At 45.7% G+C, this 26,723-nt stretch overlaps 1 protein-coding gene across 3 annotated transcripts in view; it reads left to right on the forward strand.

Moving 5' to 3' along the window:
- The window catches only part of STRN (striatin), a 283,653-nt gene that overhangs the window by 130,078 nt on the left and 126,852 nt on the right, over positions 1–26,723 (forward strand). For all 3 annotated transcript variants that reach the window (XM_063917900.1, XM_063917902.1, XM_063917901.1), the window contains exon 2: positions 24,333–24,436. In XM_063917900.1, the coding sequence (XP_063773970.1) occupies positions 24,333–24,436 (104 nt within the window). The remainder of the gene's footprint in view (positions 1–24,332; positions 24,437–26,723) is intronic.

Consider the following 26,723-nt stretch of genomic DNA (forward strand, 5'->3'; position numbering starts at 1 on the left):
GCTTTTCCTAACCCTTTTGATACAATGGTCTGTTGCCCTTAGTGTTGCACGTTTCAGTTTTTCCCACCTCTCCTGCACCCCTTCCAAGTTCCTCCAGTCCGCCAATGAATCACTTAAACATCTCCCCATTTTTGCAGTCAGCATTTCTAAAATCCAACAGCTTTGTTTTTGTGTGACAGGAGTTGGATCCTGTCTTTATACAAAACCATACTGCTTGATGATCACTGGATCCCAGGTGCTCACCCACATATATGTCTGATATCCTCTCACCATTTGTAAGAATTAAATCTAATATTGAGTCTTTACGAGTGGGTTCCCTCACAAATTGCTTGAGCGATGCTCCCTGTAAGGAATGTAGAAATTTGCCACTTGTAGCTGAACTTTCAAAAAACCCCTCCCAATTTACATCCGTTAAATTAGCTCCCATGATTAGTACTTCTCCCTTTAAAGCCATTTTAGTGATGTCCAACAAATAGGTTCCTGTCCAAATCCTGCCCTTTGCCTGGTGGTCTATAGATCACCCCAATGCGAATAATGTCCTTCTCAGTTTCTATGGTGACCCAAAGAGCCTCAGTTTTATCTTCAATATTTTGTATTAAAGTAGCATTTATGATTTTTTTCACATACATTGCTACCCCTCCTCCTATTCTTCCCATTCTCTCCTTCCTAAATAAATTGTATCCTGGTATAGTTATGTCCCAGTCATGATTCTCATTGCACCATGACTCTGTAATTGCCACAAAATCCAGGTTATCCCTTGTCATTATCGCAATTAGCTCTGGAATTTTGTCTCCTAAGCTCCTAGCATTTGCACACATGTCTTTAAGAATTGTGTTTGTGGCATCTGTTATTAGTAGCCATGTCTAGATAGTACAAAATAAATGACAAGTTTATAGTTGAAATTACCTGTTTGGTGGTGCTGCTCAATGTTTGGTTTATTGTATTTTTTTTTGTTTACTAATCAGGAATCACACTGTCCTTTACACTACAACTACACCTCACTAAGGGGGTAATTCTGAGTTTATCTCAGCAGGAACTTTGTTAGCAGTTGGGCAAAACCATGTGCACTGCAGGGGGGGGCAGATATAACATGTGCAGAGAGAGAGTTAGATTTGGGTGGGTTATTTTGTTTCTGTGCAGGGTAAATACTGGCTGCTTTATTTTTACACTGCAACTTAGATTGCAGATTGAACACACCACACCCAAATCTAACTCTCTCTGCACATGTTAAATCTGCCTCCCCTGCAGTGCACATGGTTTTGCCCAACTGCTTACAAAATTCCTGCTGCGATCAACTCTGAATTACCCCCTAAATGTAAAGATATACACCTGACCACAAATGGGCAAACGATCAAAGGAGGTAAACACCAGACAGCATGCAATAATAAACTGTTTCACTGAGCAACTTCCCTACACATGCAATGCGGATTACAAGCCAATCCGTACATCAAAAAACATACATGAGTTTGCATAAGAGAGAACTGTAGTGAGCAGATTGGGGATGTCTTTTCATAGTTTAAAAAGACAGATAACATTGGTACAGGTGAGAATTCAGATGTTTTTGGTAAGCTATAGAAATAAATTTTAGCAGGTGCGGATGAAGTGGCAAGGTCTTGCAGCTTTCCTAACACAGTTTTAAGTTATAAGTGTCTGGGTTACTCAGACTGCAGTAGTTTGATGTGTAGAGGAATTAAACTCACATTTGTTTGAAAGCTGTCCATCAGTGGTCCAGATTGTATGTTGATTGTTGTCTTTCTGTTTTCCTTCGGTTTAACTTCGGTGTAACGTCGAAATTATGTTTAAAATTGAAGTTCAGGGAGTCGCACAATTTCAAGACATTGCATGTGTCTGGGAATCCAGATTATAGTTTTACAATGTCTAAGTAGACTGTCACTAGGTTGACAGGTACAAAAGGTCCATGTGGCAATGATCAACACACAAATGGTCGACACATGTTTTTTGTTTTTTCTTTCACATGTTTAAAGTGGCTGCTGTTATTACGGTACAGATTAAGTGAAGCAATGTTAAGGGTGGTACACACGGAGAGATCCGTGCTTAATTTCTAAGCAATCTGACTAGATTGTGTGTATGCCCCATAGCAATGCGCGGCCACGTGCGTCGCTATCGCCGATACTAGATTGGGCTGCATGCATGCACAATCTAGTACATCGCTCACTTCACCGCTGTGTGAATTGAGTGTGTGTGCCCCCCCTCACTCAGCACACATCTCCCCGTGTGTACTCCCCTTAAGTTAGTGGACAAATTATCCGATGATATCTATCCGTTTAACATTTCATGCTGATGGGGTGACCTCATATGTAGTTGCACTTTGACTTCTAAACATTTACATGTAAATTTTGTCTTTGAAGTAAAGGCCTGCATTACATGTACTTTTTTTTTTTTTTGTAACACATTTCAGCCTTTAGAAAGGACACAACTGAAAGCTTCCACAAATGAAAGGAACCATCTCATTAGTTATGTACTGCATTGGCAAAGCATGTAAGGAATGCTGCATGAATGAGGCCTGTGTAAACACACAAAGCTTCCCGCTCCAAGTCCATGCTTAATATTAGGTCACACGTCTTGTTTTTGCCAATGATTTAAAATATGTTCCAAACATTAGACAGCAATTTGCTTCCTGTTGGGAACATCTTTGGTTAGAATCAAACTTGACAAGTAAATGTATTAGACCTTTTTTTTATGGGATGTCAAACATCATTAATGACGTAAGAGTTTGAATAGTGCAGGTTATAGTCTAAACCAGCCATGTCAAACTAGGGGGGCCACGGAAGGACCTCGAAAATATTAGGGGTCCGCACCATAAATGTTTAAAGTACATTACAATACAAGTCTAACATTCAAAATTTATCAGAACTCCTACTGTAAAGAGACATGCCTAATAATCATTTGGGGATATTAATTAATATAATTGCACAGTTACAGTTAGGTGTTGCTTCCGCTATATGACTAATGGACAGTCCTTTTTATTTTATTTTAATGTAATAAAAAAAGCTGTTGATACAAAGTGTCAAGTTGGAGGTTTAGTGACCTAGAAAGAAATTGAGGTATTTATGATCTGCATGTGACATCAGGGAGAGGAGCAATAACTGAAAAGCCAGACGCTTGACACTCAGGGGCAGATGTATTAACCTGGAGAAGTCATAAGGAAGTGGTAAACCGGTGATAAACGCAACAGCCAATCCGCTCCTAACTGTTAATTTACATATTGGAGCTGTACGTACAGTTGGTGTTCTGATCATGCTTCTGCGGAACTTGAGTCTGCCCAAGTTAATGCAGTGGAACCTACCTTAAAGTATCTGCTCTGCAGAGGAACTCAGGCAGAGATTCTGATGGGATGTGGCGCAGGTGAGACTGTGTTTATACCACATATATCCCTTATCAGCAACAATTTCCCTTTCAGCTCCAACACCTGCAGTTTCCTGTCTTAGCACTCGGGGTGGAGGCGTAGATTGAAGGACCAGCTTCTTCTCTAATGGGCAGCTTTGCGTGGCTTGCTCACGAGTTAGTAGCCCCAAGCATTGTTTTATGTAAATCCCTGAAGGAAAAACTGCACATATTGTTTTCAAAGAAATCTGTAGTGTTCACGCTAGGCATTTTAGCACGGTTCCGTGCCCTGATAGATTTTTAAAGAGCAAAATGCACCATGCCCCTTTAGCAGCGCCCTGCTAAAACATTCTGCCAGCATGACTAGGTGGCGTGTGCATGGCATCTATTGACATGAAAGGGAGCTCTCGGGGGGAGCCCAGCAACTTGGTATAGTAAGTGCTGGGCATGCCCCCATCAGTGACGCCAACAACTTGGGCACGCCCCATTAGTGATGTAGAGGGGCCGGGCCCACCAACAATAGTGATACTTGCAGGGCCACGCCCCCTCTATCCGGCTTCACTCTCTTATCGTGTGCTCCCAATCCTGGCAGGAACACGAACGGTCCGATTTCAGTTGTTTTACCCTATTGTTCGCACTAGGGGGCGCAAAACAAAATTCAATTGTTGCCCATTTTCGACGCCCAGTGACCACGGGGCTGACGTTTCTTCTCACAGCCTCCTGAGGTGTGAGAAGAAATGTTTAAGTCGGCACTTTTAGCGTCCAAACTCAGACTTTAGACGGGTTTAGATGTTTTATGCGGTTAAACGCTTGGTGCGAAATTCGCGACGCCCAAAACAATTGAATTGGCCCCTAAATATGTACAGTATAAAATATATATCACAACATTAGATGGCACTTCTGTCTTTGTAGAATTAGTTTCGCTGAGCAATAACTGATATCAATGAGAGCAAAGTCATGGGCAAACACAAATATGTATCATCAATGAGTTGGATGTCACAGTCAACATATTAAAAATAATTAGTAGCTTAGTAGCTCTTCCAACACCCATGAGTTGGCTGCCTAGTAATATAGTAACATAGTAACTAAGGTTGAAAAAAGACAATTGTCCATCGAGTTCAACCTATTTTTTGGTCTCCTATGCAGTCTTATTATAGGACTAGTTATTTTTATGTTAGGACTAGTTAAATTAAGTATAATGCGTGCCTACGCACCATAAGCCTGAATATCTTTATCTAATAGGAATTTATCTAACCCATTCTTAAAGGTGTTGACTGAGTCCGCAGTCAACACCTTTCATGTTTGTTTTTGGGGTGTCGCCAGTAGCCCTGATCCCCAGCTTTTCTCACAGTTCATTTTTATTATCACTTTTCCATTGCGAGTTTGAAGTTTTCCTTCTGTTATCAATGTTCTTATTACAAGGCTTTTGGGTACACAACATTTTTTTTGTCTTCCCACTTCCATTTCTGTCATTTTAGTTAATTGAATTATGGTTATTTGTCAGTTATTACAGTACATTCAAGTTTTCATCCAGATCCATCCAGTGGAAGGCCCAGAACAGGCTCCCTGCATCAAAGGCGTACACCAACGGGAGGTCTGACTGGGACTCAAACCCCTAGTATATGTTTTGGGATCCAATGTTACCACTCAAGTTTTCTTCCATATCCATCCAGTGAAAGGCCAAGATCCAATTGGACTATCCTAAAACCTGGCCAGGATCCACCTGGACCACCTTGGCTTCATCCCAATTGGTGCAGGTGTGTCCGAATGCAAAACCAGGCAAACTAACTGACAGACCAGTGAATTTTATATATTACCTATATGGCCTTAAACTCAAAGGGTGCGCTTTTTTTTGTTTTTGTTTTTGAAATCTGCCAGTATTTTAAGTTGGATAATGAAGTGTATGCGCCTATGAAGAACTGATATACATACTTATATACACCCCCCCTCCCCGCAATGGGTGTAGTATGGTATGCCGGCGGCCGGGCTCCTGGCGACCTGCATACCGGCGCCGGGAGCCCGACCGCCGGCATACCGACAGCGTGGCGAGTGCAAATGAGCCCCTTGCGGGCTCGCCGCGCTGCGGGCACGGTTGGTGCGCTACGCGCGCCACGCTATTTATACTCCTTCCAGGGGGGTCGTGGACTCCCACGAGGGAGAAAAAATGTTGGTATGCCGGCTGTCGGGATTCCGGCGCCGGTATACTGTGCGCCGGGATCCCGACAGTCGGCAACCTGAAGTCCACCCCCCGCAATTAATCCAGATCCTGTACAGCAGGAGTCTATGAAGAACTGATATACATATAATATTTACCCACCCCTGCCCCCGCAATGAATCCAGTTCCTGTACAGCTGTAGGGGGCCTAAGAAGGGACAGCGCTTAATTTAGGTACGTAACAAATCCTGTTTTATTTCATGTAAATAAAGCATTTAAAAAACAATTATGTTGTCCTATTAGCACCCATTCTCTGCAGAGACTTGCTTAACACATAGTCACTGCGGATCGACGTTTTGAGCTTCCTGTATATATAGATGTGTTCAGGTGGAGATAGCTGCCATCCTTTGAGCGCCTGTTTTTGTGAGGTATAATGAATCTTTATTACCTAACTGGTACACACCCATTTTTTACACTATACAGGCTCTGTATACACTTTCACACACTATAAGCACTTTGCCTTTACATATAGTGCATCCGGAAAGTATTCACAGCACTCCACTTTTTCCACATTTTGTTATGTTTATTGCAGAATGGAATAAATTCATTTTTTTCCCTCAAAATTCTACACACTGCTCTATAATGACAATGTGAAAAAAAGTTTTTTTGAGATTTTTGCGGATTTATTAAAAAAAAACTAAGAAATCACATGTACATAAGTATTCACAGCCATTGCTCAATACTGTGTTGATGCAGTTACAGCCTCATGTCTTTTTGAATATGATGCCACAAGCTTGGCACGCCTATCTTTGGGCAGTTTCTCCCATTCCTATTTGCAGCACCTCTCAAGCTCCATCAGGTTGGATGGGAAGCGTTGGTGCACAGCCACTTTCAGATCTCTCCAGAGATATTCAATCGGATTCAAGTCTGGGCTCTGGCTGGGCCACTCCTTTGCTATCTTGGCTGTGTGCTTAGGGTCGTTGTCCTGCTGAAAGATGAACCGTCTCCCCAGTCTGAGGTCAAGAGCGCTCTGGAGCAGGTTTTCATCCAGGATGTCTCTGTACATTGCTGCATTCATCTTTCCATCTATCCTGACTAGTCTCCCAGTTCCTGCCACTAAAAAACATCCCCACAGCATGATGCTGCCACCACCATGCTTCACTGTAGGAATGGTATTGGCCTGGTGATAAGCGGTGCCTGGTTTCCTCCAAACATGCATTCACGCCAGAGAGTCCAATCTTTGTCTCATCAGACCAGAGCATTTTGTTTCTCATGGTCTGAGAGTCCTTCAGGGAAATTTTGGCAAACTCCAGGCGGGCTGCCAAATGCTTTTTACTAAGGAGTGACTTCCGTCTCGGCCACTCTACCGTACAGGCCTGATTGGTGGATAGCTGCAGAGATGGTTGTCCTTCTGGAAGGTTCTCCTCTCTCCACAGAGGAATGCTGTATCTCTGATAGAGTGACCATCGGGTTCTTGTTCACCTCCTTGACTAGGGCCCTTCTCCCCCGATCGCTCAGTTTAGATGGTTGGCCAGCTCTAGGAAGACGTTCTGAACGTCTTCCATTTACGGATGATGGTGGCCACTGTGCTCATTGGGACCTTCAAAGCAGCAGATATTTTTCTGTACCCTTCCCCAGATTGTCTTGGAGGTCTACAGACAATTCCTTTGACTTCATGCTTGGTTTGTGCTCAGACATGCACTGTCAAGTGTGAGACCTTATATAGACAGTTGTGTGCCTTTCCAAATCATGTCCAATCAACTGAATTTACCACAGATTGACTCCAATTAAGCAGTAGGAACATCTCAAGGATGATCAGTGGAAACAGGATGCACCTGAGCTCAGTTTTTTGAGCTTCATGGCATGTACATGTGATTTCTTAGTTTTTTATTTTTAATAAATTTGCAAAATCTGTGAATACTTTCCGAATGCACTGTACTACACTAGCGGGTGCTTTCACCTTTAGTTCACACTAGTTACCAGCCTTTCAACATGCTGGGACAACACTAATGTCAGCGCCGGCGGCTGTACATGCCCGAATGGAACAATTGAATTGCTACGTCAGACGCCATCTAGTGGACGTCAACACGCAAAACACTTTAATTTATTCTCTCTCTAGAGGTAATGAGCAGCATTAGCCTTTTATTATATAGGATCATTTAGTGCAATGTATATTCAAATGATGTGTTGGAATAATAAACATATTTATTAAGTATTACCACACTAGTAGAACTCTTGTAAATGCAATTAATGAAACACTTTCCAGTGTTTCCACATTCCTTATTATGAACACTAATCTATCTTGTTAGGGCAAGTCATGGATACGGAAGTAGCAATAGTCAAACATGCCTCATAATAAAATTGTTGCATGTTGCTATTTTGTGAAATCTTATTTCTTTCACTAATTTTGACACACACACAGCAAAAGGTTGCGGCACTCTGATATCATCCTGAAGACAGTTAATATAACTGAAACGTTGACAGCAGTACTAGCACCTGTGTGATTTGTGTTATCCGAGTGAGGCACCGCTTTACTCTTTGTGACTTCATATTGTGAAGGTATCGGATAAAGCTTGAACAGGGTAAATGTTAGAATTACTGCCTCACAGCACTGAGGTCATGGGTTAGAGTCTCACCATGGCCCTAACTGTGTGGAGTTTATATATTTTCCCTGTGTCATCTTTTTTGGTTGTGACCTATTCCACCCAGTGACGTGCGATGAGGTCAGAGACTGGGGAGGCACAAATGGTGGAGGCTCTCAGTGCCAGGAGCCTTTCTTACCCCCTACACAATGTATCTGTTATGTCCCTGCACTACATCCATACAAACACAGGGAGAACATACATACAGTAATAGCCAGGTCACAGCCTTCTCCCTAGTGTTGTGAGTAAACTGGTGTGGTGTACCCCCATTGCCCCCTCACCTGCAGAAACATAGCTGGCCTGGTGCAGCAGGTTACACAGGGCAATACAATTATCAGTGATATTGTTAGCAGCACCTGGGGAGGGAGAGCACTCACCACAGATCACACACACCGAGAGTCCTGTCCCCGAACTCACTACAGATTACACACACACAGTCCTGTCCCCACACTCGCTACAAATATTACACACACACACACACACACACACACACACACACACACACACACACACACACACACACTCACAGAGAGTCTAGGTACTGGCAGCTAGTCACTGTGCACGGGTGGCTGCTGCTGGCACTGTGGGTCCTCACTTCCCTCCTACCCTGCCAAGAAGCTCAGCGTCGGTGTCTGCCTTTTTTCTCTTCCTGGATTGGTCACATGACCAATCCGAGCTGTCTATCAGAGCTCACACACGCCCCCACTGTGAGGCATGCCTCACATTTCTCTGTTCTATGCGGTCTGATTGGCCGCTGTGTAACCCCGTACATCTGTACAGGCAGTGTCAACAATGTATGAGATGAGGCTGACCTGCCACTGCATCATCTGTCTCTCCCTGCAGTTCCAGGAGCTCTGCAACTTTGGGAAGTTTTATCTATAATGATTGTATTAATACAAATAAGATGCTTATACTGTAAGTTATAAATACAGGTTGAGTATCCCATATCCAAATATTCCGAAATACGGAATATTCCGAAATACGGACTTTTTTGAGTGAGAGTGAGATAGTGAAACCTTTGTTTTTTGATGGCTCATTGTACACAAACTTTGTTTAATACACAAAGTTATTAAACATATTGTATTAAATGACCTTCAGGCTGTGTGTATAAGGTGTATATGAAACATAAATGAATTGTGTGAATGTAGACACACTTTGTTTAATGCACAAAGTTATAAAAAATATTGGCTAAAATTACCTTCAGGCTGTGTGTATAAGTTGTATATGTAACATAAATGCATTCTGTGCTTAGATTTAGGTCCCATCACCATGATATCTCATTATGGTATGCAATTATTCCAAAATACGGAAAAATCCCATATCCAAAATACCTCTGGTCCCAAGCATTTTGGATAAGGGATACTCAACCTGTATCATCTTTCTGTTCTTCCAATCATTTTTATAATGAGAACTCTGAGTATGATAGAGAGCATGATAGGTGAGGCTCTGCCTCCCCTGACTGCACGTCTCTGATTCCACCCAGGTAATACTAAGTAGTGCACCCAACATGGCTGCCTCATCTGGTACCTTTCGTGGGTGGAATATATAACCCGTGAAAGTTGTTGCCCAAAATATCTGCACCACCTCTGCAGTATTCTTATTGTGCTCTCTAGGTTTTGTTGTTCTTTTATAATATCTGTATGTTTTGCACCTTGCGGTAATTGTAATGCCTGTGTACAATGTACCATGTATTTTGAAGTTTGTAAAGCAACATTGAGTCCTGTGGGAGAACAGCATTATATAATTAAATATTTTTAGGTCACTAAGCTATACAATACTTAAAATGCTGTCCATACTCATCCAGTAGTTTTTGCGTTATGCCGGAACGAAAATGTGTTAAAAAAATAAATTCTCTCCATAATTCATAAGCAGTCCTTTTAGAAGTATATTTCTCTGTGTACAGATACAGCCCTTACAGTTTTATTATATGTATAGATAACAATCAAGCACAACAACTGTCTACAGTAAGTTTGTGTGGGGGTTGCTACAATCTGTTGGGTGAGTTCAGTTGTTTTTTTGGCACTTGTTAGAAACTGATCTCTAACGGGAGCTATTTAGTTGTTTCTGCCGATGGGTGCCCATCTGTGAAAAGGCAGACTTTTGTGTGGCCAATCGCCCAGTACTTTTAAACTTGTTTAGCTATTTTACGTTTTGCAACAAGCTGTGTAGTGGAAGCACACACTGACTCAGGACTTGTCCGCTATGGTTTCTTTCATTGGGATAACCGCAGAGCAGTAATCATCGTACAGTAAATGTTCACCGCCTAACACCATTTTACAGATCAATTTTCTCCCTAGTCACCAACCAGCTTTCCTGGCGTTTATCAGCCAGCTAAATGTCTTTTTATACCTTAAGGGGAGTACACACGTGCCGATTTCTCCCATAGATGTGTGCTGAGCGAGGAGAAAAAAACGAACACTCACTCACTTCACCCAGCAATGTAGAGTTAGCGACGCATGGAGTCGTGCATCGCTATCGCTATGGGCTATACACACGGACCGATTTGTGCTTAATTTAAGTACACATCTCTAGGTGTGTACCACCCTTTAGACTCTTTCTCCCCCTCCCAGACTGTCAGACAAGTGACCCACTCTGCCTTCTTAAGGGAGATCCTAGCAGATGCTCTGGTTGATCAGCTGCAGGGGAGAAATGCAGGTAAGACACACACATTCTATTCTGCAAATACATGACTTCCCTGGGGTTATCTATATACCCCTGGTTCCTCTGTAGCAGACTGCTGCTATTGCCACAGCATCCACACACTGTGCATTTGGGTGCATCATCTCATACGCAACCTTTAAATTGATTTGATATATAGGCATCAACTTGTACTAATGAGAAGAATAAATTAATAATTATTCACCTGTACACTGTAAATTGGTCATAAAGTAGTAAAATCATAACCACGAATGGACTTTATGGCATTGTTCATTGCTGTACATATGTTTATACGTAATAACATAGTAATTGAGGTTGAATAGAGGCAAATTGCTCATCGTGTTCAACCTATTTTAAGTTGTGATGAATCTACATACCCGCTGAATAATGTTTTATGACTACTTAGCTACTATAACTCATGTTACCCCCGGATTAACCACATTGATATTTTAAGTATTATAACCTTGGATAGCTGCTTCATTCAGAAATGTATCCATTCCTTTTTTAAATCCAATTACAGAGTCCGCCATTACCACCTTCCCTGGCAGGGAATTCCACATCCTGATTGTCCTAACAGTGAAGAACCCTTTCCTCCGTTGCGTTCGGAATTTTCTCTCCTCCAGTCGTAGCGAGTGCCCACGTGTCCTAAACTGTGTTCTTTTAATAAATAATTCCTCTGATAACTCTTTGTGATGTCCCTTTACATATTTGAAAATATTAATAATATCTCCTCTTAGGCGCCTCTTTTCTAGTGTATACATATTCAGCCTAGTAAGTCTTTCCTTATAGTCCAGTGCTTCTAGGCCTTTAATCAATTTAGTAGCTCGCCTTTGAACACTTTCGAGTTCACTGATGTCTTTTTTTTATACAATGGTGCCCAAAACTGAACACAATATTCCAGGTGCGGACGTACCAATGCATTATACAGCGGCATGATTACATCCGAGCCCCTTGTCTCAGTTCCCCTTTTTATGCACGCTAGCACCTTACTTGCCTTCTTTACTGCGTTTTGACATTGTGTATGGTTATTAAGCCTATTATCAATGAGTACCTCCAAATCTTTTTCCAACTCTTTTTCCCCTAGGCGTTCCCCATTTAATATGTAGGATGCAAGTTTGTTTTCTCTAACGTCCTAGTGGATGCTGGGGACTCCGTCAGGACCATGGGGATTAGCGGCTCCGCAGGAGACAGGGCACAAAAATAAAGCTTTAGGATCAGGTGGTGTGCACTGGCTCCTCCCCCTATGACCCTCCTCCAAGCCTCGGTTAGGTTTTTGTGCCCGTCCGAGCAGGGTGCAATCTAGGTGGCTCTCCTAAAGAGCTGCTTAGAAAAAGTTTTTAGGTTTTTTATTTTCAGTGAGTCCTGCTGGCAACAGGCTCACTGCATCGAGGGACTTAGGGGAGAGAAGTGAACTCACCTGCGTGCAGGATGGATTGGCTTCTTAGGCTACTGGACACCATTAGCTCCAGAGGGAGTCGGAACACAGGTCTCACCCTGGGGTTCGTCCCGGAGCCGCGCCGCCGACCCCCCTTGCAGATGCCGAAGATGGAAGAGGTCCAGAAGCAGGCGGCAGAAGACTTTTCAGTCTTCCTGAGGTAGCGCACAGCACTGCAGCTGTGCGCCATTGTTGTCAGCACACTTCACACAGCGGTCACGGAGGGTGCAGGGCGTTGGGGGGGCGCCCTGGGCAGCAATATATAATACCTTTTTATGGCTAAAAATACATCACATATAGCCCTTTGAGGCTATATGGATGTATTTAACCCCTGCCAGATCTCACAGATTCCGGAGAAGAGCCCGCCGAAATAGGGGGCGGGGCTTATTCTCCTCAGCACACAGCGCCATTTTCCTGCTCAGCTCTGCTGTGAGGAAGGCTCCCAGGACTCTCCCCTGCACTGCACTACAGAAACAGGGTAAAACAGAGAGGGGGGGCACTTTTTTTGGCGATATTAATATATTTAAGCTGCTATAAGGATACAACACTTATATAGGGTTGTTCCCATATATATTATAGCGCTTGGGTGTGTGCTGGCAAACTCTCCCTCTGTCTCCCCAAAGGGCTAGTGGGATCCTGTCTTCAGTAGAGCATTCCCTGTGTGTCTGCTGTGTGTCGGTACGTGTGTGTCGACATGTATGAGGACGATGTTGGTGTGGAGGCAGAGCAATTGCCGGTAATGGTGATGTCACCCCCTAGGGAGTCGACACCGGAATGGATGGCTTTGTTTATGGAATTACGTGATAATGTCAGCACATTACAAAAATCAGTTGACGACATGAGACGGCCGTCAAACCAGTTGGTACCTGCCCAGGCGTCTCAGACACCGTCAGGGGCTGTAAAACGCCCTTTACCTCAGTCGGTCGATACAGACCCAGATACGGACACTGAATCTAGTGTCGACGGTGAAGAAACAAACGTATTTTCCAGTAGGGCCACACGTTATATGATCACGGCAATGAAGGAGACTTTGCATATCTCTGATACTACAAGTACCACTAAAAGGGGTATTATGTGGGGGGTGAAAAAACTACCTGTAGTTTTTCCTGAATCAGAGGAATTGAATGATGTATGTGATGAAGCGTGGGTTAACCCAGATAGAAAAGGGCTAATTTCTAAAAAGTTATTGGCATTATACCCTTTCCCGCCAGAGGTTAGGGCGCGCTGGGAAACACCCCCTAAGGTGGATAAGGCGCTCACACGCTTATCAAAACAAGTGGCGTTACCGTCTCCTGATACGGCCGCCCTCAAGGATCCAGCTGATAGGAGGCTGGAAACTACTCTAAAAAGTATATACACACATACTGGTGTTATACTGCGACCAGCCATCGCCTCAGCCTGGATGTGCAGTGCTGGAGTGGTCTGGTCGGATTCCCTGACTGAAAATATTGATACCCTGGATAGGGACAGTATTTTACAGACTTTAGAGCAATTAAAGGATGCTTTTCTTTATATGCGAGATGCTCAGAGGGATATTTGCACTCTGGCATCGAGAGTAAGTGCGATGTCCATATCTGCCAGAAGAAGTTTATGGACACGACAGTGGTCAGGTGATGCGGATTCCAAACGGCATATGGAAGTATTGCCGTATAAAGGGGAGGAATTATTTGGCGTCGGTCTATCGGATTTGGTGGCCACGGCAACTGCCGGGAAATTCACCTTTTTACCTCAGACCCCCTCCCAACAGAAAAAGACACCGTCTTTTCAGCCGCAGTCCTTTCGGTCCTATAAGAACAAGCGGGCAAAAGGACAGTCATATCTGCCCCGAGGCAGAGGAAAGGGTAAGAGAGGGCAGCAAGCAGCCCCTTCCCAGGAACAGAAGCCCTCCGCGGGTTCTGCAAAGCCCTCAGCATGACGCTGGGGCTTTACAAGCGGACTCAGGAGCGGTGGGGGGTCGACTCAAGAATTTCAGCGCGCAGTGGGCTTGCTCACAGGTGGACCCCTGGATCCTGCAGGTAGTATCTCAGGGTTACAGGTTGGAATTCGAGAAGTCTCCCCCTCGCCGGTTCCTAAAGTCTGCTTTGCCAACGTCTCCCTCAGACAGGGCGACGGTATTGGAAGCCATTCACAAGCTGTATTCTCAGCAGGTGATAGTCAAGGTACCCCTCCTACAACAGGGAAAGGGGTATTACTCCACGCTATTTGTGGTACCGAAGCCGGACGGCTCGGTAAAACCTATTCTAAATCTGAAATCTTTGAACCTGTACATACAAAAATTCAAGTTCAAGATGGAATCACTCAGAGCAGTGATAGCGAATCTGGAAGAAGGGGACTTTATGGTGTCCCTGGACATAAAAGATGCTTACCTGCATGTCCCAATTTGCCCTTCACATCAAGGGTACCTCAGGTTCGTGGTGCAAAACTGTCATTATCAGTTTCAGACGCTGCCGTTTGGATTGTCCACGGCACCTCAGGTCTTTACCAAGGTAATGGCCGAAATGATGATTCTTCTGCGAAGAAGAGGCGTATTAATTATCCCTTACTTGGACGATCTCCTGATAAGGGCAAGGTCCAGAGAACAGCTGGAGGACGGAGTAGCACTAACCCAAGTAGTGCTGCAACAACACGGGTGGATTCTGAATTTCCCAAAATCTCAGTTGACCCCGACAATACGTCTGCTGTTCCTGGGAATGATTCTGGACACGGTTCAGAAAAAGGTGTTTCTTCCGGAGGAGAAAGCCAAGGAGTTATCCGAACTTCTCAGGAACCTCCTAAAACCAGGAAAAGTGTCTGTGCATCAATGCACAAGAGTCCTGGGAAAGATGGTGGCTTCTTACGAAGCAATCCCATTCGGCAGATTCCACGCACGAACTTTTCAGTGGGATCTGCTGGACAAATGGTCCGGATCGCATCTGCAGATGCATCAGCGGATAACCTTATCGCCACGGACAAGGGTGTCTCTTCTGTGGTGGTTGCAGAGTGCTCATCTGTTAGAAGGCCGCAGATTCGGCATACAGGACTGGGTCCTGGTGACCACGGATGCCAGTCTGAGAGGCTGGGGAGCGGTCACACAGGGAAGAAACTTCCAGGGAGTATGGTCAAGCCTGGAGATGTCTCTTCACATAAATATACTGGAGCTAAGAGCGATTTACAATGCTCTAAGCCTGGCAAAACCCCTGCTTCGGGGTCAGCCGGTGTTGATCCAGTCAGACAACATCACGGCAGTCGCCCACGTAAACAGACAGGGCGGCACAAGAAGCAGGAGAGCAATGGCAGAAGCTGCAAGGATTCTTCGCTGGGCGGAAGATCATGTGATAGCACTGTCAGCAGTGTTCATTCCGGGAGTGGACAACTGGGAAGCAGACTTCCTCAGCAGACACGATCTACACCCGGGAGAGTGGGGACTTCATCCAGAAGTCTTCCACATGATTGTGAACCGTTGGGAAAAACCAAAGGTGGATATGATGGCGTCTCGCCTCAACAAAAAACTGGACAGGTATTGCGCCAGGTCAAGAGACCCTCAGGCAATAGCTGTGGACGCTCTGGTAACACCGTGGGTGTTCCAGTCAGTGTATGTTTTTCCTCCTCTGCCTCTCATACCCAAAGTACTGAGAATTATACGGCAAAGGGACGTAAGAACGATACTCGTGGCTCCGGATTGGCCAAGAAGAACTTGGTACCCGGAACTTCAGGAGATGCTCACGGAAAATCCGTGGCCTCTACCTCTAAGACGGGACCTGATTCAGCAGGGACCGTGTCTATTCCAAGACTTACCGCGGCTGCGTTTGACGGCGTGGCGGTTGAACGCCGAATTCTAAGGGAAAAAGGCATTCCAGAAGAGGTCATTCCTACACTGGTTAAAGCCAGGAAGGAGGTGACTGCACAACATTATCACCGCATTTGGAGAAAATATGTTGCGTGGTGTGAGGCCAGGAAGGCCCCCACGGAGGAATTTCAATTGGGTCGATTCCTACATTTCCTGCAAACAGGATTGTCTATGGGCCTCAAGTTGGGGTCCATTAAGGTTCAAATTTCGGCCCTGTCGATTTTCTTCCAGAAAGAATTGGCTTCAGTTCCTGAAGTCCAGACTTTTGTAAAAGGAGTACTACATATACAGCCCCCGGTTGTGCCCCCAGTGGCTCCGTGGGACCTTAATGTAGTTTTGGATTTTCTCAAATCCCATTGGTTTGAGCCACTCAAATCGGCGGATTTGAAATATCTTACATGGAAAGTAACCATGCTACTGGCTCTGGCTTCAGCCAGGAGAGTGTCAGAATTGGCGGCTTTATCGTATAAAAGCCCATATCTGATTTTCCATTCGGACAGGGCAGAACTGCGGACGCGTCCTCATTTTCTGCCTAAGGTGGTGTCAGCGTTTCACCTGAACCAGCCTATTGTGGTGCCTGCGGCTACTAGCGATTTGGAGGATTCCAAGTTGCTGGACGTTGTCAGGGCATTGAAAATATATATTTCAAGGACGGCTGGAGTCAGAAAATCTGACTCGCTGTTTATACTGTATGCACCCAACAAGCTGGGTGCTCCTGCTTCTAAGCAGACGATTGCTCGTTGGATTTGTAGCACAATTCAACTTGCACATTCTGTGGCAGGCCTGCCACAGCCTAAATCTGTCAAGGCCCATTCCACAAGGAAGGTGGGCTCATCCTGGGCGGCTGCCCGAGGGGTCTCGGCATTACAACTCTGCCGAGCAGCTACGTGGTCGGGGGAGAACACGTTTGTAAAATTCTACAAATTTGATACCCTGGCTAAAGAGGACCTGGAGTTCTCTCATTCGGTGCTGCAGAGTCATCCGCACTCTCCCGCCCGTTTGGGAGCTTTGGTATAATCCCCATGGTCCTGACGGAGTCCCCAGCATCCACTAGGATGTTAGAGAAAATAAGATTTTACTTACCGATAAATCTATTTCTCGTAGTCCGTAGTGGATGCTGGGCGCCCATCCCAAGTGCGGATTGTCTGCAATACTTGTACATAGTTATTGTTACAAAAAAATCGGGTTGTTATTGTTGTGAGCCGTCTGTTCAGAGTCTCCTACGTTGTCATACTGTTAACTGGGTTCAGATCACAAGTTGTACGGTGTGATTGGTGTGGCTGGTATGAGTCTTACCCGGGATTCAAAATCCTTCCTTATTGTGTACGCTCGTCCGGGCACAGTATCCTAACTGAGGCTTGGAGGAGGGTCATAGGGGGAGGAGCCAGTGCACACCACCTGATCCTAAAGCTTTATTTTTGTGCCCTGTCTCCTGCGGAGCCGCTAATCCCCATGGTCCTGACGGAGTCCCCAGCATCCACTACGGACTACGAGAAATAGATTTATCGGTAAGTAAAATCTTATTTTTAGTCCCAAAATGCATAACCTTGCATTTGTCTGTATTGAACCTCATTTTCCATTTTGACGCCCAGAGTTCAAGTTTAGATAGATCATTCTGCAAGGACTCCACATCCAATTCTGAATTAATTACCTTACACAGTTTAGTATCATCTGCGAAGATTGACACTGTGCTTTCCAGGCCTATTTCTAGGTCATTGATAAATATGTTGAACAGTAGTGGTCCGAGTACGGACCCTTGTGGTATTCCGCTGACTACTGGGGACCAGGTTGAGGACATCCCATTGACCACTACTCGCTGTACCCTGCTATCCAACCAGCTGCTTATCCATGTGCAAATAGTTTTTCCTAGGCCAAGCTTCTTTAATTTGATCATCAGTCTCCTGTGAGGAACTGTATCGATGGCTTTTGCAAAATCTAGGAATACCACATACACGGCTTTTCCTTAATTAAGATTATTTCTCTATCGTCCTAAGTGGATGCTGGGGTTCCTGAAAGGACCAAGGGGGGATAGCGGCTCCGCAGGAGACAGGGCACAAAAGTAAAGCTTTTACAGGTCAGGTGGTGTGTACTGGCTCCTCCCCCCATGACCCTCCTCCAGACTCCAGTTAGATTTTTGTGCCTGGCCGAGAAGGGTGCAATTCTAGGTGGCTCTCATAAAGAGCTGCTTAGACAGTTTAGCTTAGGTTTTTTATTTTACAGTGATTCCTGCTGGCAACAGGATCACTGCAACGAGGGACAGAGGGGAGAAGAAGTGAACTCACCTGCGTGCAGGATGGATTGGCTTCTTGGCTACTGGACATGAAGCTCCAGAGGGACGATCACAGGTACAGCCTGGATGGTCACCGGAGCCGCGCCGCCGGCCCCCTCGCAGATGCTGAAGCAAGAAGAGGTCCAGAATCGGCGGCTGAAGACTCCAGCAGTCTTCTAAGGTAGCGCACAGCACTGCAGCTGTGCGCCATTTTCCTCTCAGCACACTTCACACGGCAGTCACTGAGGGTGCAGGGCGCTGGGGGGGGGCGCCCTGGGAGGCAAATGAAAACCTTTTAAAAGGCAAAAAATACCTCACATATAGCCCCCAGAGGCTATATGGAGATATTTACCCCTGCCTAAATGTACTAAATAGCGGGAGACGAGCCCGCCGAAAAAGGGGCGGGGCCTATCTCCTCAGCACACGGCGCCATTTTCTGTCACAGCTCCGCTGGTCAGGACGGCTCCCAGGTCTCTCCCCTGCACTGCACTACAGAAACAGGGTAAAACAGAGAGGGGGGGCATATTAATGGCTATATATTTATATAAAAAGCAGCTATAAGGGAGCACTTAATCATAAGGCTATCCCTGTCATATATAGCGCTTTTTGGTGTGTGCTGGCAGACTCTCCCTCTGTCTCCCCAAAGGGCTAGTGGGTCCTGTCTTCGTATAGAGCATTCCCTGTGTGTCTGCTGTGTGTCGGTACGTGTGTGTCGACATGTATGAGGACGATATTGGTGTGGAGGCGGAGCAATTGCCAAATATGAGGATGTCACCCCCTAGGGAGTCGACACCGGAATGGATGCCTTTATTTGTGGAATTACGGGATAGCGTCAACTCGCTTAAGCAGTCGTTTGCCGACATGAGGCGGCCGGACAATCAATTAGTGCCTGTCCAGGCGCCTCAAGCACCGTCAGGGGCTGTAAAACGCCCTTTGCCTCAGTCGGTCGACACAGACCCAGACACAGGCACTGATTCCAGTGGTGAGGGCGACGAATCAACCGTATTTTCCAGTAGGGCCACACGTTATATGATTTTGGCAATGAAGGAGGCGTTACAGTTAGCTGATACTACAGGTACCACTAAACAGGGTATTATGTGGGGTGTGAAAAAACTACCAGTAGTTTTTCCCGAATCAGAAGAATTAAATGACGTGTGTGAGGAAGCGTGGGTTGCCCCCGATAAAAAACTGCTAATTTCAAAGAAGTTATTGGCTTTATACCCTTTCCCACCAGAGGTTAGGGAGCGCTGGGAAACACCTCCTAGGGTGGACAAAGCGCTAACACGCTTATCAAAACAAGTGGCGTTACCCTCTCCTGAGACGGCCGCACTTAAAGATCCATCAGATAGGAGGATGGAAAATATCCAAAAAAGTATATACACACATGCAGGTGTTATACTACGACCAGCTATTGCGACTGCCTGGATGTGCAGTGCTGGGGTAGTTTGGTCAGAGTCCCTGATCGAAAATATTGATACCCTGGACAGGGACAATATTTTACTGTCGTTAGAACAAATAAAGGATGCTTTTCTTTATATGCGTGATGCACAGAGAGATATCTGCACACTGGCATCACGGGTAAGTGCTATGTCCATTTCGGCCAGAAGAGCTTTGTGGACACGACAGTGGACAGGCGATGCGGATTCAAAACGGCATATGGAAGTTTTGCCGTATAAGGGGGAGGAGTTATTTGGGGTCGGTCTATCGGATTTGGTGGCCACGGCTACGGCCGGGAAATCCACCTTTCTACCTCAAGTCACTCCCCAACAGAAAAAGGCACCGACCTTTCAACCGCAGCCCTTTCGTTCCTTTAAAAACAAGAGAGCAAAGGGCTATTCATATCTGCCACGAGGCAGAGGACGAGGGAAGAGACAGCAACAGGCAGCTCCTTCCCAGGAACAGAAGCCCTCCCCGGCTTCTACAAAAGCCTCAGCATGACGCTGGGGCTTCTCAAGCGGACTCGGGGGCGGTAGGCGGTCGTCTCAAGAATTACAGCGCGCAGTGGGCTCACTCGCAGGTAGATCCCTGGATCCTGCAGATAATTTCTCAGGGGTACAGGTTGGAATTAGAGACGTCTCCACCTCGCCGTTTCCTGAAGTCTGCTTTACCAACGTCCCCCTCCGAAGGGGAGACGGTTTTGGAAGCCATTCACAAGCTGTACTCTCAGCAGGTGATAGTCAAGGTACCTCTTCTACAGCAAGGGAAGGGGTATTATTCCACTCTATTTGTGGTACCGAAGCCGGATGGCTCGGTAAGGCCTATTCTAAATCTGAAGTCCTTGAACCTGTACATAAAGAAGTTCAAGTTCAAGATGGAGTCACTCAGAGCAGTGATAGCGAACCTGGAAGAAGGGGATTTTATGGTATCCTTGGACATCAAGGATGCGTATCTCCACGTTCCAATTTACCCCTCACACCAGGGGTACCTCAGGTTCGTTGTACAAAACTGTCACTATCAGTTTCAGACGCTGCCGTTTGGGTTGTCCACGGCACCTCGGGTCTTTACAAAGGTAATGGCCGAGATGATGATTCTTCTTCGAAGAAAAGGCGTATTAATTATCCCATACTTGGACGATCTCCTAATAAGGGCAAGGTCCAGAGAACAGCTAGAGATGGGATTAGCACTATCTCAAGAGGTGCTAAAGCAGCACGGATGGATTCTGAATATTCCAAAATCCCAATTAATGCCGACAACTCGTCTGCTGTTCCTGGGGATGATTCTGGACACAGTTCAGAAAAAGGTTTTTCTTCCCGAGGAAAAAGCCAAGGAGTTATCCGACCTGGTCAGGAACCTCCTAAAACCAGGAAAGGTGTCTGTACATCAATGCACAAGAGTCCTGGGAAAAATGGTAGCTTCTTACGAAGCAATTCCGTTCGGCAGATTCCATGCAAGAATTTTTCAAAGGGATCTGTTGGACAAATGGTCAGGGTCGCATCTTCAGATGCACCTGCGGATAACCCTGTCGCCAAGGACAAGGGTATCTCTCCTGTGGTGGTTGCAGGAGGCTCATCTATTGGAGGGCCGCAGATTCGGCATACAGGATTGGATCCTGGTGACCACGGACGCCAGCCTGAGAGGCTGGGGAGCAGTCACACAGGGAAGAAACTTCCAGGGAGTGTGGACGAGCCTGGAAAAGTCTCTTCACATAAACATTCTGGAACTAAGAGCGATCTACAATGCTCTAAGCCAGGCGGAACCTCTGCTTCAAGGAAGACCGGTGTTGATCCAGTCGGACAACATCACGGCAGTCGCCCATGTAAACAGACAGGGCGGCACAAGAAGCAGGAGTGCAATGGCAGAAGCTGCCAGGATCCTTCGCTGGGCGGAGAATCACGTGATAGCTTTGTCAGCAGTATTCATCCCGGGCGTGGACAACTGGGAAGCAGACTTCCTCAGCAGACACGATCTTCACCCGGGAGAGTGGGGACTTCATCCAGAAGTTTTTCACATGCTAATAAACCGTTGGGAAAAACCAATGGTGGACATGATGGCGTCTCGCCTCAACAAAAAACTGGACAGGTATTGCGCCAGGTCAAGAGATCCGCAGGCAATAGCTGTGGACGCGCTGGTAACACCTTGGGTGTATCAGTCGGTGTATGTGTTTCCTCCTCTGCCTCTCATACCAAAGGTATTGAGAATTATACGGCGAAGAGGAGTAAGAACGATACTAGTGGCTCCGGATTGGCCAAGAAGGACTTGGTACCCGGAACTTCAAGAGATGGTCACGGACGAGCCGTGGCCTCTACCTCTGAGAAGGGACCTGCTCCAGCAGGGTCCGTGTCTCTTTCAAGACTTACCGCGGCTGCGTTTGACGGCATGGCGGTTGAACGCCAGATCCTAAAAGGAAAAGGCATTCCAGAAGAAGTCATTCCTACCTTGATAAAGGCAAGGAAGGAAGTCACCGCGAAACATTATCACCGTATTTGGCGAAAATATGTTGCGTGGTGCGAGGATCGGAGTGCTCCGACGGAGGAATTTCAACTGGGTCGTTTCCTACATTTCCTGCAATCAGGATTGTCTATGGGTCTCAAATTGGGATCTATAAAGGTTCAAATTTCGGCCCTGTCAATATTCTTCCAAAAAGAATTGGCCTCAGTCCCTGAGGTTCAGACTTTTGTCAAAGGAGTACTGCATATACAGCCTCCTGTGGTGCCTCCGGTGGCACCGTGGGATCTAAATGTAGTTTTAGATTTCATCAAATCCCATTGGTTTGAACCACTAAAGAATGTGGATTTGAAATATCTCACATGGAAAGTGACTATGTTACTGGCCCTGGCTTCGGCCAGGAGAGTATCTGAACTGGCGGCTTTATCTTATAAAAGCCCTTATTTAATTTTCCATTCGGATAGGGCAGAGCTGCGGACGCGTCCGCATTTTCTCCCTAAGGTGGTATCAGCGTTTCACCTGAACCAGCCTATTGTAGTGCCTGCGGCTACAGACGACTTGGAGGACTCCAAGTTGTTAGACGTTGTCAGAGCCTTAAAAATATATATTTCAAGGACGGCTGGAGTCAGAAAATCTGACTCGCTGTTTATACTGTATGCACCCAACAAGTTGGGTGCTCCTGCTTCTAAGCAGTCGATTGCTCGTTGGATTTGTAACACAATTCAACTTGCACATTCTGTGGCAGGCCTGCCACAGCCTAAATCTGTTAAGGCCCATTCCACAAGGAAGGTGGGCTCATCTTGGGCGGCTGCCCGAGGGGTCTCGGCATTACAACTCTGCCGAGCAGCTACGTGGTCAGGGGAGAACACGTTTGTAAAATTTTACAAATTTGATACCCTGGCAAAAGAGGACCTGGAGTTCTCTCATTCGGTGCTGCAGAGTCATCCGCACTCTCCCGCCCGTTTGGGAGCTTTGGTATAATCCCCATGGTCCTTTCAGGAACCCCAGCATCCACTTAGGACGATAGAGAAAATAAGAATTTACTTACCGATAATTCTATTTCTCGGAGTCCGTAGTGGATGCTGGGCGCCCATCCCAAGTGCGGATTATCTGCAATACTTGTACATAGTTATTGTTAACTAATTCGGGTTATTGTTTAGGAAGCCATCTTTCAGAGGCTCCTCTGTTATCATACTGTTAACTGGGTTTAGATCACAAGTTGTACGGTGTGATTGGTGTGGCTGGTATGAGTCTTACCCGGGATTCAAAATCCTCCCTTATTGTGTACGCTCGTCCGGGCACAGTACCTAACTGGAGTCTGGAGGAGGGTCATGGGGGGAGGAGCCAGTACACACCACCTGACCTGTAAAAGCTTTACTTTTGTGCCCTGTCTCCTGCGGAGCCGCTATCCCCCCTTGGTCCTTTCAGGAACCCCAGCATCCACTACGGACTCCGAGAAATAGAATTATCGGTAAGTAAATTCTTATTTGCTCACTTCCTTGTAGAAGCTAATTTAAATTAGTCTGGCATGACCTGTCCCTCACAAACCCATGCTGGTTCTTGCTAATAATCCTAGCGGACTGTATGCCGTCCCTTAGAATTCCTTCCAATATTTTCCCCACTATAGATGTTAAACTAACTGGTCTGTAGTTTCCCGGAAGATTTTTGGATCCCTTTTTAAATATTGGCACTACCTCAGCTATACGCCAATCCTTCGGTACCATGCCTGATCTATGTTTACTACACCGTTCTGATGTATAGAGACCTTTTTTGTAGCGGCGTTGTTAAGAACTAGTAAACATGCTTTAGGGAAATTTATAGGTAGGTTTTTGTGTTTTTTTCCTTTTCTTTTTTTGTTTCTTTTTCACCTTTCATTCTCTACTAAAGTTGTTTTCCTTCTCTTTACAAGGACGTTTTTTCCATCTAGTTATATGTTGGTGAGCCTATGCCAAATATTGCTGCCACCTCCTTCAAATGGACCCTTGCAGTTGTGCCAGTTGAGAGGGCTATGTGTGTGTGTGTGGTGGGGGGGGGGGGGGGGAGATGTCACCATGTAGCTGTTTTACGTTCCAGAACTCGTAAGCAATCACTTAAGATGTGTGCTTTTGTGTTTTACAGGCCCAGATAGCCTTCCTTCAAGGTGAAAGGAAAGGACAGGAGAATTTAAAGAAGGATCTAGTCAGAAGAATAAAGATGTTGGAATATGCTTTAAAACAAGAAAGGTATGAACAGTTTCTGGGTGTTGTTCCAGAATACATTTCTCTATCTTCTGAAGACCATCTCTGGCCTCACTATTATCTTGTCAGAGGTTGTCAAACCAGTCTTCATCCTGAACAACTGGTTCATTCGAAAGTGGGAAACGTACATGTTGGAGAATTCTTGTCCCATGCAAACAATATCAACACACCATATTAATACAGCATGCAATTAGAGATCTTTTCCCCATACTAGTTCTTATCTGAAATTCCTAAACTCTCTCCGTAAGCCGACCATGCCTCTTACACACCTCAAACCGTATATTACTGGATTATATGCACAACCAGCTGCTTTCTCTTGTTATTGTGGTTAAGTCCGTAGTGGTTTCAGAAAAATATACTATACAGTAACATAGAATGTTCAGTGTACAATATTCCTAGGCCTTGTGCTGTCACCATCCATTTCACTTATAAATAAATTAGCATGAACGACTATGAAAAGAATTGCTAAACGATTACTCAGCTGTAAGATGAACCAAGACGCATTATTGTCACTGCAGCAGATGTTCCCTTAGTGACGGTATTGAATATTTTACTCTCCGTAGTTACTTTTTTTGCTCACCCTCCTTTCCATTTATTTTAAAGTAATATAATCTTCCCTGCTTGGTTATATTAAAGATGCAGAAATGTTTAGTTGCTGTGCTTGGTAAAACTATTTGATTCTATGTTAAATGGGTCTAAAGTTTTGTATAGTTACATCTGGAGCCCGCAATCCTTTGGTGCTGAGGTGAATAGTAGGCCAACCCATGGTGCTCACATGCAAGTCTTAATTATAGCTTCTTGAATGAAATTGCTTCCTTCTGCTGTGCAGCATTCCCAAGCTTACCACTGCCTGCATTTGGGGTTTGTATATGGCTGTTATAAGCCACCTGTTGCAATAAACACTAATGTGTTAATGAGCTGTAGGACAATAGTGCTCAAAACTTCTTAAGCATATTTATTGTAAAACAAAAGCCTTTCTCATACGTCCTAGAGGATGCTGGGGACTCCGTAAGGACCATGGGGTATAGACGGGATCCGCAGGAGACATGGGCACACTATAAGACTTTGAATGGGTGTGAACTGGCTCCTCCCTCTATGCCCCTCCTCCAGACCTCAGTTAGATTCTGTGCCCAGGAGAGACTGGTCACACACTAGGGGAGCTCTGCTGAGTTTCTCTGGAAAGACTTTATGCTAGGTTTTTTATTTTCAGAGATACCTGCTCGCTACAGGCTCTCTGCTTCGTGGGACTGAGGGGAGAGAAGTCAGACCTACTTCTGCTGAGTTAAGGGCTCTGCTTCTTAGGCTACTGGACACCATTAGCTCCAGAGGGTTCGATCACTTGGTGCGCCTAGCTGCTTGTTCCCGAAGCCGCGCCGTCAACCCCCTCACAGAAGCAAGAAGACAGAAGCCGGGTAAGTATTGGAAGAAAAAGAAGACTTCAATGATGGCAGAAGACTTCAGGTCGGAGGTACAGCGCAGCGGTCGCGCTGCGTGCCATTGCTCCCACACACCAACGGTTCTACAAGGGTGCAGGGCGCAGGGGGGGCGCCCTGGGCAGCAATATACCTCTTTCCTGCAACTGGCAAAAGATGTATACAGTGCATAGGCACTGTATAGGGACCCCCGCCAGTATAAATATCTATAATATTGGAGGGGCTGAAGCGCGCCGAGAGGGGGCGGGGCTTAGCCCTCACAACTTGTTACAGCGCCATTTTCTCCTCATGTCCCCGCCAAAAAGCACTGTTAGGCACCTAACAGTGGAAAACTAGAGGGGGGGGGGGGGGGCAAGGTGGTTTTAGTGCAAAGAAGGAAATATAGCACTATACATCTATAATGGCCGTGTTAGTTAATGAGTTGTACTTGTATTCTGTGTTTCCCTGTCATATACCCATGATAGCTTATAATACTCATGTGTCGACGTGTGTGTGCTCTGCCACGGGCTGGCTATGGGAATACCTCTGTCGGCATTGCCGACTCCTGATGGTACTTGGGTCTGTTGATCAAGTGTCAGCAGGTCGGTAGTTGTATGCTTTTTCGAAAGTGAACACTGTATGGGTGACACAGTAGTATGTGGGTGACCTGTCGGCACTATCTGTTATTACTGGGGGTAAATTAACATGAAGTCAATAACCTATACCTGTACAGGGTACGGTTCCATGGGCCTGTAGCTCTGGCACAGATGTGCTTTTATTTGTGGGGGAATGATATTAAATTTGTGTATATACTTCCCTCGAACCCCTCGGGGTCGTAAGAATGTTAATTTTACCTAGTT

Source organism: Pseudophryne corroboree, chromosome 4 (assembly GCF_028390025.1).
Source record: "Pseudophryne corroboree isolate aPseCor3 chromosome 4, aPseCor3.hap2, whole genome shotgun sequence".
Lineage (NCBI taxonomy): Eukaryota > Metazoa > Chordata > Amphibia > Anura > Myobatrachidae > Pseudophryne > Pseudophryne corroboree.